Here is a 12,179-nt window from a genome sequence, read left to right on the forward strand (position 1 = left end):
GCCCCCGGTTTAAGTTTGCTTTCTGCCTCAGGACCTCATTACACATTATGCAATGTGTGGGTTTCCATGGTTACAAAGGTGATCAGGTTGGATGGTTCTGAAGACGGGGACCGGTTCTGGAGGTCCGGGCCGGTCTAACCAGTCCACGTAATAACTGAACCAGTTATTAATATTGAAACTCGTGAAACGTGTCAGTTGTGTACGTCGTTCCAGATGTCTGTTCATCACCTTATTTGCCTCTAGGAAGGTTTATTCTATGTTCTGTGCTTTCTATGTACTGCTTAATGTGTAAATTAATCTGAACTTTTCCAATAATTGGCAGGTGGTCAGCGATCAATGAGCCAGTCCATCAGTTTTACATGCGGTGCTTTATTTTATAAAATCTTTGCTTTGGGTCATTAGAACAAACTGTGACATCATCATACTGATGACATCACCAGGTAAAAACACTTTCGTCTGAGCTCTGATTGCCCTTAGTCACCCTATTTGGCAGTGGAATGTCTTTCCATGATTGGCTGATCACACACTGAAGCCACGCCCCTCCAACGTTATTGGCTGAAATCATATTTGGCCCTAATTATCAAATCAATTATCAAAGGAAACGGAACATTCAGAGAAAACACTGAATTAGTCGTAAACGCGGGGGAGCGGTTAGTGACGGGAATGGGGTCAAAGGTGAGACGGAATGTGTGACATCAGGATATATCCAGACAGGAGGCCACACCCCCGGCCCACCTCCACCTGTCCCCTGCGAGGACAAGGAGGAGCTTCCTGTCAGGTGACACGGTGGGAGGGGCTTCAGCAGGAGTTGAGCTCCTCCATGGTCTGGTTCAGGGTCGCCTGGAGCTCCATGTTGGCGTTTCTAGCTGAGGTCAGAGCGTCTGGAACAGCAAGAGGCGGGCAGTTATTGATTACTCAATTCATAATTACTGGTACTTACCAATTATGAATTAATGATTAACAATCAATTAACAATTAAGGATCAATTGACAATTAATAAGTACGGACTAATTTAAGATAAATAAATTATTACACTTCATTAACTATTACTTACAAATCCAATTAATTACAATTAGTTACTTGATTTGATTGATTGTTGATTAGTGATTACCACCAAAACACTCAAACCAGTTTTACCTTCCAGGCCATCAATAGTTTTCTCCAGTTTGGCCACCGAACGCTCGGCATACTCAGCTCTGGTCTCCGCCTGGAACACAGGAAGTGCTGAGGAGGCTAACTGACTAAGCTAACATAACTGCTGAAATGTGGCTCACCTCTTTCAGCTTGTCGCTGAGATTCTTGATCTCTTCCTCATAGCGGTCCTCCTTGTTGGAATACTGCGAGACAGAGACAACATTTAAATCAGAGCTCACCTGTTCAGGTGTCGGAGCTCAGGTGAGTCAGCGCCTCAGTTTAAACTCTCCTTCCAGCAACTCTATTCGTCATTAATGTTCGCTGGAGACTGAAACGTCTGACTGGCCACTACTCTGAACACGCCTCCACCTCCTCCAGGTGAGGTTATCGATGAACTGATCAGTGATCAGGCTCCTCCCCCTCCTACCTTCTCTGCCTGCGCCTCCAGAGACTTGGCGCTGGTGAACACGGTTTTCAGCTCCTCCTCCACCAGCCGACACTTACTGCAGAGAACACATGGTGTCAAACAGGTGTGGGCGGGGCCTCCCGGAAGGCGTGGGTGTGTGTGTGTTAGAGCGCGCAGTGGGTGGAGGAGGGGCTGAAGCGCAGGTAAAGGTCAGAGGTCATGGAGGCAACAGGAGGCGAGGAGGAGGAGCTTCACCGCTCTGATCGACAGGTGAGAGGTCACATGACCTGCAGTACCTTGTCTTCAGACGCCTGCAGACTCTTCAGTGATTGGTCGAAACCCCTCAGCTGCTCCTCTAGCCTCCAAACCTTACTGAGAGATGGGCCAGAGAGAAAGAGAGATGGGCGAGCGAGAGACAGGTAATGTGGTGAGACAGGTGAGGACAAATGGACAGACGGTTGCCAGAGCAAAGAGGAGAAGTCAGACAGACAGGTGGGGATGCAGCAACACATGCAGTGGTTTCCATGGAAACAAACAGGTAAAAATACATGCAAGATGTTAGTCTGAGTGACATCATCATCATCGTCAGAGTGACATCAAAGATTAAGGGCGGAGCTTCATGTAGCAGTCCAAACCATCAGAACTAACAGAACCAGCTGAGCTGCTCTGATTGGCTGCTTTCAGCTCAGGTTGACACGGCCTCTTCCTATTGGCTCAATCTGCTGCATCACACTGAGGTCAAAGATCAGATCTACTCAGCACAGCATTTCATTTGGACCCTGGTGTGGTTCTGAGTCATTGGTCTGGACTGACTCAATGGTTCTGCTTGTGAGTGGGTTCACCTGTCCGCCTGCTCGGCCCGGTCCTCGGCCCGCTCCAGTTCTCCCTCCACCATCACCAGCTTGCGAGCGACCTATGGTTAGAGTAAATAAATAAATCCTGTTAAAACATCAGCAGTAAATATACGCTCAGAGGAGTTAAAGGATGTAAAAGCTGCATTTCGACAGGATTGCTGGTAAACATTAATATCATGTCATGTGAAATGATGATAGCATTAGCCTAAGTATCACCACACCCAGCCACTTTTACACTTGGGATGGAGACAGGAAGTGACATCAAAGCAGCATTACTTGAACTATAAATCTGAAGTGTAAATATCTCACTCAGTGATTTGACAGTAATCCTAACCTTAGAGATGGGCGAGTTTACCTGGTAATGCCAGTCACCATTATTCTCCATATAAACAGAACTTTTACCAGTTTATAACCACAAGTTACTTTAAATACACTTAATAATAGCAAAAGGTAGCCAATTTAATTTACTTCTCTGACTAGCACCAATGCTATGACACTGGTGCTAGTCAATGTCACAGCATTGACTAGCCGATCAAAAGACTCTAAATTCTAAAGAGCCGAGGTGTGAATGACAACACTGGAGTGAACAAAGTGTTAACAAGGAAGAGTAAAATTTAATATCAAAACTATTGTGGATCCATATATACAATTATATCAAAATAGCGCGCGTTTTTGTTTGAAATAGAAAATAAATAACAGTCCTTTCGAGGTGTCAGTGGATTTAGTGTTTTGTCCAGTCTGTTCCACTGTGTTAGTTGATCCTCTCAATATTTCCAAAGATAGTGACCAGTCGGGTCACTATCTAAAATCTCACTGGGTTCTTGGGGCTGGGGCTCGCCATCCAAATCCAGAAGTGGGTCTTGAATCTCAGGGCTCTCCAATCCAAAGGTGCACCGTAATTAAAAAAAAAAAAAAAACCTGACCTGGAACAAGGCCAAAGCAAAACATCTCAAGACTACAATGTTATTTACACATGAGTAAAACTAAAGAAATTATCTTAATATGTGGTGATGAAAAATAATATAATAAAATAATGATAATATATATTTCAATCTAAAAGTGCCGGTACAGCTTCAACGCACCAAAAAAAAAAGCACTTAACTGAAATAGAACCGTTGGACTATTAGGACATATACTCAAAGAAAAATAAATGCAACTACACAGAAAAAATAAAATATAGACAACAATAATAATAAAAATGTTACTGTGCTACTTTAATTTTATAAAATTTGGTCAAATATTACGTGGTTTTGTCAATTTTCATCCAAATTACTGTGCCAACTGCCGAGCGCGTGCAGTCACTCCAACGCTCCGACGGTGTTTGACTCTGCCGGGGATTTTTTCTTTCAGTCTCCGCTGCGCTCAAAGAACTTTCAGAGCTAAAAAAAAAACGAATTTACTAATTTCAATTGTATAATTTGAGAAACTATTCCAATTTTGTTTTTCTTACCGGTTCTCCAGATTTTATCATCTCTCTCAAGCTCTTTATGAAAACAACGATCAGCTGTTAGCTCTCAACTGTTAGCTCTGACGCATTCTGAGTGGAATGACTGCGCAGTAGTGAAAGGGGCGGGACAATCAACCCCATTGGCTGATGTAATGTCAGACCACGCCAGCTATTGGTTGCCCAGTTCATCAACAAAACAACCATTAAAGGCCTATTTCACAGTTTTTAACGATGTTTTTAGCACATTTGGATATATCTTTCTAAATAAAATAAAACACAAAATCTATTTATACTTTCCAATCTGGTGAAACAAACAACAACAAAAAAATATCAAATTAACATCAATTTCCACTTGTGTTTTTAAACTGGGTTACAAGTTGCTAATGTAAGACCAATTCCTAATTTACTCAAAGATGTTCAATGATAAAAGATGCTATTTTATTGTGAATTTGTTTTATATCAAGTATCAACCATGAGTGACACTGCACATAATGCTAAGTTCAGATTTTTATGCATTTCAGTAATTCCACCAGGGGGCGGTAGAGGGCTCTCAAGAAAGTTGGAGGGAAGATGAGGAAAAAAAAAAAAAAGGAAATTGCTTATCCATCTTTTTAAACATCATCAGGGATTATAAAGGAATCCAGAGCTGAATTTACTACTCTGTACCAGCTTTTTTACTACCAACACAAAATCGAGACGGTTTCCCCCATTTTGGGTGATCTATGATCGATATCTACGTGAAGCCGATCTCGTCCTCTGATCTTTTCTACTTGAGCGAAGGTCTATAAATCAGTCTCTTCTGCTCTGCAGTGAGAGGTTTGGCTGATGGACCGGCCCAAACGGTCCGGTCTGCAAGCTTGTAGACCCCACTGTTACCAACTCAGATTTTATTCTTATATTTAACGATGTTTCAATCAAAAATGCCACCAGCTAAAATCAAAATGGGCAGGTCAAACTTTTTACAGACTGATCATCTACAATCTGAGAGAAGCTGCAGTCGCTTCACTGACCCATGGAAGATAACGGCTCCTGGAAAACTTTATCCCACTGACTTGAAGGTCTGACTGACTTTAACTGGACCAAAACCTCTCGTTGAAAACAGGAAGCACTATTTTTGAGCTTATCCTAAATCCATAACACCATTTTTTTTTTAAAGAATATCAGTAAAATGCAATGACATTGCACTTTCACAAGCCCAGGTTTTATTCCCAATAGATCATCATTTATGATCCTGAAATAACCATCAAGCCTGAAACATCAAACTGTTGAGGACTGGATGTGTTGCTCTTTGGGAAACGTTTGCAGGTTTTATGCTGTTGGATCCTCAAACACAGTGGAAAGTACATATGAGAGGTTTTCAGTTGCTCTCTTCTGAGTTATTTTCCCTTTGCTGCGGCGCACTGCTCTACATGAAGGTTTCATTTAGTTACCGGAACCGTTCTGCCCGGCAGCGCCGCGACGGACGGCAAGGAAAGGCATCGACTCTCTGCCTTCGCCAAACTTCCAGATGTAAACACTAACATGAAAAGAGTCTAAAAGAGTTTAATATCAGCTGATATTAAATAATAAACTTGTAGGTGAAAGTTCGACCACTTCTCCTACAGTTGCAGAGGAATTGTCACTTTTCAGTATGTTCGCACTGCAGTCTGCTGTTAGCGGTACAGTTGGTTATTTAACCGACTAGCTGCTGCAGTCCGCAGGGGGTCTGCGGGGGGGGGTCTGTTGGGGTCCGGGGGGGGGTTTGTGGGAGTCCGGGGGGATACGCGGGGGTCCGGGGGGGGTACCCCAACTTTAGCTCGTAGCTGAGCTTGAAGTTGCATCGCTTCGTTTAGCACCAAAAAATGAAACTGGGATCTGCTCCATGGTGGAGCCTCAACCTGCTGATGCTGAATGCTTGACGCTCTCGGTCTGACTCGATTTCCGTCCCGTTGTTCCAAATTTAGAGTTTTTCCTGCTTGCTTTACCAAATGCCTTTCCGTCATTTCTAGTCTTGAATCTTGAATCATGGAGCCACAGTTGTGAAAACGTATATTTTTACATGGCGAAGGGCAAAAAAACTGGCTAGTCTCAACACTAGGCGGTTCCAACTCTACGCATCCACACAGCAGCTTGGAGTCAGGGACAGCCCAGGTCCTACTAGTAGTTATCATTTTTATACAGTTTTTAGTAAAAGCAACTGAAAATAGTCTCTAGTAATCTTTTGTGAACAAAGAGAGAAAAAAAACATTCTAAAAGTTTATTCTAGTTTACATATGATGCATACACAAATTTGTGAAGTGAAGTCCTGAACAGAAACTAATGTGTTTGGAAAAGGATTAAGATGGGGTTAACCCTGATCTACTCAGGGTTAACTGGTCTGGGTTAGATGTGATGATGTCACCATGTGACTACCAGTCAACAGTCAGGTACCTCCTCATATTTACGGTCGGCCTCCTCAGCGATCAGCTTGGCCTCCCTCAGCTGGACCTCCAGGTGCTCCATCTTCTCCTCGTCCTTCAGAGCCCGGTTCTCGATCACCTTCATGCCTCTGTGGGGCGACATAAAGATATTGTTCAGGTGTTTCTGTCTGCTAGAGGAAGATCTAGGTGATATACAATTGTTTCAGGTTAGTCAATATAGATAAATATTGATTTTGTTTGATTTAAATATCTGAAAACCAGCTAAACTGGTGGTATGACCTGTACCAAAACAAAACAAATACAGAAAAAATGACCCACTTTCAACAACTTAATTATAAAACCCTAGAAGAAATTATAAGTCAATTAAGTTCAAGCTCTGGCTGTCTGGATGTTCTAGATCTATAACTCTAGAACATTTCTTTAAGAAAGTCCTGCCTGTTATTGCTGCTGATCTGATCCAAATAGTAACTCATCGCTTACATCAGGCGTTTTCCCCCAGGCTTTGAAAACAGCAGTCATCAAACCACTGCTAAAAAAGAACAATCTGGACAAATCACTACTGCAGAATTACAGGCCGACCTCTGACCTCTGACCTCCCATTCATCAGCAAAGTTATTGAAAAAACTGTGTGAACAATTAAATAGTTTCCTCATGATGACCAACTGCTTTGACTCTTTCCAGTCTGGTTTTTGTGCTCACTACAGCACGGAGACTGGCCTAGTCAAAGTATTCAATGATATCCATATAAATACGGACTGTGGGAGAACCACAGTGCTGGTTCTGGTTCTGGTTCTGTTGGACCTCAGTGCAGCTTTTGACATATTACTGAATGGACTGGAGAGTTGGGTTGGACTCTCTGGTTCGGTGCTCGACTGGTTTGAATCCTACATAAAGAACAGGGATTTCTTTGTTTCAATTGGAAACTTCTCATCAAAGAGGTCAAAGGTCACATGTGGGGTACCCCAAGGTTCAATCCTAGGACCCCTCTTATTCAATATTTATATTCTCCCACCAGCTCAGGTTATAACAGGAAATAATATTAGCTACCATAACTATGACACACAGCTCTACATTATGATGTCACCAGGTGACCTTTGATCCCATCCAATCACTGAATAAATGCTTAGAACAGATAAATGTGTGGATGTGCCAAAACTTTCTCCAGATGAACAAAACTGAAGTCATTATTTTTGGACCTAAAGAGGAACGATCTAGAGTTATAGATCTAGAGCTATAGATCTAGAGCTATAGATCTAGAGCTATAGATCTAGAGCTATAGATCTAGAGCTATAGATCTAGAGCTATAGATCTAGAGCTATAGATCTAGAGCTATAGATCTAGAGTTATAGATCTAGAGCTATAGATCTAGAGTTATAGATCTAGAGCTATAGATCTAGAGTCAATGCACAGCTTCAGTTATTACAACTAAAAATTAAAGATCAGCCTGAAACCTGGGAGTAGTGATGACCTGAACCTTGCGAGCCACATAAAGACGGTTACAAAGTCGGCCTTCTATCACCTGAAGAACATCTCCAGGATTAGAGGACTAATGTCTCAGCCAGATCTAGAGAAACTCATTCATGTGTTTATCTTTAGTCACATTGATTATTGCAACAGCGTCTTCACAGGCCTGTCCAACAAATCAATCCTCCAGCTGCAGCTGATCCAGAAGCTGCTGCTCCTGTTCTCACTAAAACCAGGAAGATAGAGACATAACAGCAGTTTTAAAGTCCCTCCACTGGCTCCCTGTAGCTCAAAGAATAGATTTTAAAATACTGTTGTTAGTTTATAAATCACTGAACGGTTCAGCACCACAATACATCAAAGATCTGCTGTTGATGTATCAACCTTACAGACTCTCAGGTTCTGGTTCTGGTTCTGCTCTGCATCCCCAGAACCAGAACCAAGAGAGGAGAAGCAGCTTTCAGCATCTATACACCAAAACTTTGAAACAAACTTCCAGAAAACTGTAAAACAGCAGAAACCCTGACTTCCTTTAAATCTCAACTAAAAACCAGCTGATTAGAGTTTGATTAGAAATGTAATATGTAACAATGAATTGTCTATTATATGCTGCATGACTTTGTGTTTATGATGTAAAGCACTTTGAAATGCCTTGCTGCTGAAATGTGATCTACAAATAACATTTGATTGATTGATTGATTCAGTTTTTTTTTGTTTCTTTCTTAGCAGATAGGGGACTCAATGACGAAACCTGAAACTACTGCTGAGCAAGTTACTCAATAGTTTGTTGCTAGGCGACTTAAGATAGTTGATGCCACAAAGTTAGCTTAGCTGGCTAGTTTTGCTAACTGTAAGAGGTTGAGCTAAAGCCTTTTCTCTGTCTGCATTTCCCAGAATCCTGTGAAGTTCTGGATCAGAGATCAGAAAAATTATTGAAAATGTATTATCTCACAGTCAACCTCAGATGTATTATATATTGATATTAATCACATGCTTATTGTGATTGATTTTGGTATTGATTTGTTGTACGGCCCTAGATGAGAATGACAGCAACAGGTGATGAAGATGAGCTCCTCCTCCTCTCCATCACCTCCTCCAGGTGGACCTGGGGTCACTGACCTCTCGCTCTCATCAGCGACCTTCTCCACCTCATCCAGCTTGCGCAATGCGGCGGCCAAACGCTCCTGGACTCGGTCCAGGTTCTCCTCGCTAAGCTGCAGCCGCCGGCTAAGAGACGTCACCTCTCCCTCCGCCTGCAAGACAGAGAGCAGGATAAGAGGTCAGAGCCCAGGGCAAAGGGTCAGGACCTGGTTCTGATCAGGTCCTTCCAGACTAGGGACGTCCTCGCTGTCCTCCCCTTTGACCTCCTCTAGTGGATGGCAGTGGTGTCAGTGGTCCTCTAGACGCAGGAATACAATTACTTACACACACACACACACCACACACACACACACACACACACACACACACACACACACACACACACACACACACACACACACACACACACACACAAAAGGTAGTCTAGAAGCACCAGTTGGACCAGGAGGACTAAACCGACCCAAACTCAGCTTCAGGTCGACCTGTTTATTCAATCAGCTGAATTTTTCATATTTTCTCTCCTGTTATGTTTGATGAAGATCCTGTGTTCAGATTGTTGAATATTGACTAAACTGAATAAAATAAAACACTTTATTATCACTAACAAGTCATAGCAGAACGTGAATGAAAGGATCGGAAGCCGTCAGTCCAAATGGTGGACATTGAGAAATTAGCGCTCCTCAGACAGCTGGATGTTTGGCTCCGCCCCCACAGCCAATCAACCAATCAGTGACTGGCTTCAAACTTACCTGTCTGGTCCAACGGAACCAATCTGAGATCGGGCTGGCTGAAAACGGACCGGGTCAGACTGGACCAGACCTGTGTTCAAGCCCTCCTGCAGTGTAAGAGAGGCTCTAGAACCAGAGGAACCGGATTACCTCCTTCATCTGAAACCCGTTCTAGGTCAGAGTTCTGAGCCATTTAAACCAGGTTAGAACTGGATCAGAACCAGAGTGCATACCTCCTCCCTGGTCCTCTTTTCCTTCTCCACCTCCCGCTGCAGCTGCTCCGCCCGCTCCTCCGCCTCCTCTGCCTGCTCCTGCAGAACCTTGATCTTCTTCTTCACTGCGTCAATGCTATTCATCCCGCCACTCATCTTCCCCTCCTGTAGAGACACAGCAGCCGATTGGTCGAGAGGAAACAGCACCAATGACTGAACCTCTTCATTCTGAACAGTTCCCAGTCTGACTCAGATAAACTAGTTTCCAGAATGAACTGGATCCATGATTCTCTTCTGTATGGAAACTTCTGATCCTGAAGATATTAATAGTTATAATCTCTGAGATTATCACTCAGGCTTTCAGTAAACAGCAATGATTCTGGTGATTCTGACCCAAAACCAGAGTTTTGGTTCCGGAGGAATGTCAGACAGGTGTATGTAAACTTCTGGCTCCAGATGGAACTTCAGTCTGTTGCTTCTTCAGTGCTGACGGTGCAGGTTCTTCTCAGGCACACGCAGGGGGTTGGGGCAGATTTAGCTAAACAGGTGAGTCTGGCTGCCCTCGGTGTAATAGTGACTCTCAGAGCCTCCATGTTCAGACATCGGCTCCATGGTGACATGGAGCTGATGTCTGAACATCTATAGAGGATCATCTATCAAGTTATGGGCAAGAATTTTTTTTTCCCAACATAAACTTGTTTCTGAATGAAAAAGTGGGTCTGATGTGGAAGTTAGAGCTTCTCTCTGAGGGAGAGCCCAGCCACCCGGTGGAGGAAACCCATCTGGGTCGCTTGTATCCATGACCTGGTTCTCTCTGCCGTGACCCAAAGCTCATGATGATGGTCGGAACGTAGATCGACTGATGAATCGAGAGCTTCGCTTTCTGGCTCGGCTCTCTTCACCAGGACGGACCGGTCCGGCGCCGGTCCGCCTGTCGGTCTCCCGCTCCCTCCTTCCCTCATTCATGGGCCAGATACCTCAGTCTAATAATTCTACATCTCTGAGGTGCTAACATAGAAAACTGACAGAGTTAACCCCTCTCAGCCTTTGGCTCTTTAAAAGTCTGCAGCCAAGTTGCTATGGAGTTTAACAGACATTATTAAGGCTTATTTAGTAAAATAGCAGCAAATTAGGAAATTTCATAACTTCATAACCAGAGACCTTCTCTCCTCTGGTCTGTTTCACAGCTTCAGTCTCAGATCAACTCCGCAGAACCAGAAACATGGACTATCTTAGCTTTGCATTGCCCACGTGATGACAGTGATATAGAAAAATCTGATTCAATATTAGACTATTGGTTCATATGGGTTGTTGTGTTTGTGCCGCTTTTCAAACTTTGAGCCTCTCCAAAGGTCTGCACGGCTCAAGTTCTTCCGGACCAACAGAACCAATCAGTCATCCATCAGAACCGGTGAGCAGCACAGAATACGCTCCGGATCAGCTCCTGAATGTCTGGCGGGGCCCCTGAAACACATTCAGACATTCGGGGGCCCTGAGGATCTGAACCAGCTGTCATCAAAACTTTAGAGAACCGTTAAGCTGACGTAACTTCCTGTCCTGTCGGATCCGACTCCTTTGGGTTCTGATCCAGTGATCGGTCCCTGGTTGGGTCAGACATCTGGTTCTGGTCCAGAGGCCTCAACAGAACCTCCAGAACCCCACCCCACCCCGCTCCTTCCGAACTTACCGGAATGTTAGCTGTTAGCGGCTAGCAGAGCGCTCCGGATCAAACTGAGGCTGCGTGGATTGCTACAGTGTTCCAGGTCTCAGCTGGTCGAGGTTCCGGTCCAACTCCGAGTCGGGGTCAAGATGCAGCTCAGGATTCGGGTCTGGTTCTGGCTCTGGTTCTTCCTCCCCTTCAGCCAACACCCTTTTCCGGGTTGAGTTCCCTCCGCTGGAAATGACGTCAGCTGTTCTTCTTTTCTAAGGAAGAGGAAGAAGCAGTTAAACCACTGCCCCCTGCTGGACTGTCAAGAATCTGCAGCCTGACCCACGAGCATTTCAGGTCAGAATGCGTTACTTAAAAACACAACAAACTACAGAAACATTATATTTCAGTGGCAAAACAAAGAGAAGCCATAAAAACTCTAATCCACACCACGACACCTACTGTTCCAGTTATTAATCAAATCGGCTCCAGCCAGGTGGCTTTGTAGAACCGGGCGGTGTAGAACCGGGCGGTGTAGAACCGGCTGGTGTAGAACAAGCTGGTGTAGAACCGATTGGTGTAGAATCGACTGGTGTAGAACCGATTGGTGTAGAAACGATTGGTGTAGAATTGACTGGTGTAGAACCGATGGTGTAGAACCGATTGGTGTAGAACCGATTGGTGTAGAATCGATTGGTGTAGAACCGTTTGGTGTAGAATCGATTGGTGTAGAACCGATTGGTGTAGAATCGATTGGTGTAGAACCGTTTGGTGTAGAATCGATTG

At 44.0% G+C, this 12,179-nt stretch overlaps 1 protein-coding gene across 2 annotated transcripts; it reads right to left on the reverse strand.

Moving 5' to 3' along the window:
• Positions 1-349: 349 nt before the first annotated feature.
• On the reverse strand, positions 350-11,650 carry LOC129355853 (tropomyosin alpha-4 chain-like). 2 transcript variants are annotated; one of them, XM_055025468.1, is made up of 9 exons: positions 11,433-11,650; positions 9,767-9,910; positions 8,824-8,957; positions 6,251-6,368; positions 2,383-2,453; positions 1,562-1,637; positions 1,275-1,337; positions 1,138-1,207; positions 350-881 (listed from the first exon to the last, which is right to left on the reverse strand). In XM_055025468.1, the coding sequence occupies exons 2-9, from the start codon at positions 9,899-9,901 to the stop codon at positions 799-801; spliced, it is 750 nt and encodes a 249-aa protein (XP_054881443.1). In that variant the 5' UTR covers positions 9,902-9,910; positions 11,433-11,650; the 3' UTR covers positions 350-798. The 2 variants fall into 2 exon arrangements, with proteins under 2 accessions (XP_054881443.1, XP_054881444.1); XM_055025469.1 differs by lacking the exon at positions 1,562-1,637 and adding an exon at positions 1,837-1,912.
• Positions 11,651-12,179: the final 529 nt, after the last annotated feature.

This window comes from Poeciliopsis prolifica, unplaced genomic scaffold (assembly GCF_027474105.1).
Source record: "Poeciliopsis prolifica strain line A6 unplaced genomic scaffold, Auburn_PproV2 SCAFFOLD148, whole genome shotgun sequence".
In the NCBI taxonomy this organism is placed as follows: domain Eukaryota; kingdom Metazoa; phylum Chordata; class Actinopteri; order Cyprinodontiformes; family Poeciliidae; genus Poeciliopsis; species Poeciliopsis prolifica.

Coding starts and splice junctions, on each gene's coding strand:
- LOC129355853 (XM_055025468.1), bottom strand. CDS start 9,901: ATGAGTGGCGGGATGAATAGCATTGACGCAGTGAAGAAGAAGATCAAG. Junction 6,369..8,823: donor GTCGCTGATGAGAGCGAGAG/GTCAGTGACCCC, acceptor GTCGCCCCACAG/AGGCATGAAGGTGATCGAGA. Junction 2,454..6,250: donor CCGACCGTAAATATGAGGAG/GTACCTGACTGT, acceptor CTCTAACCATAG/GTCGCTCGCAAGCTGGTGAT.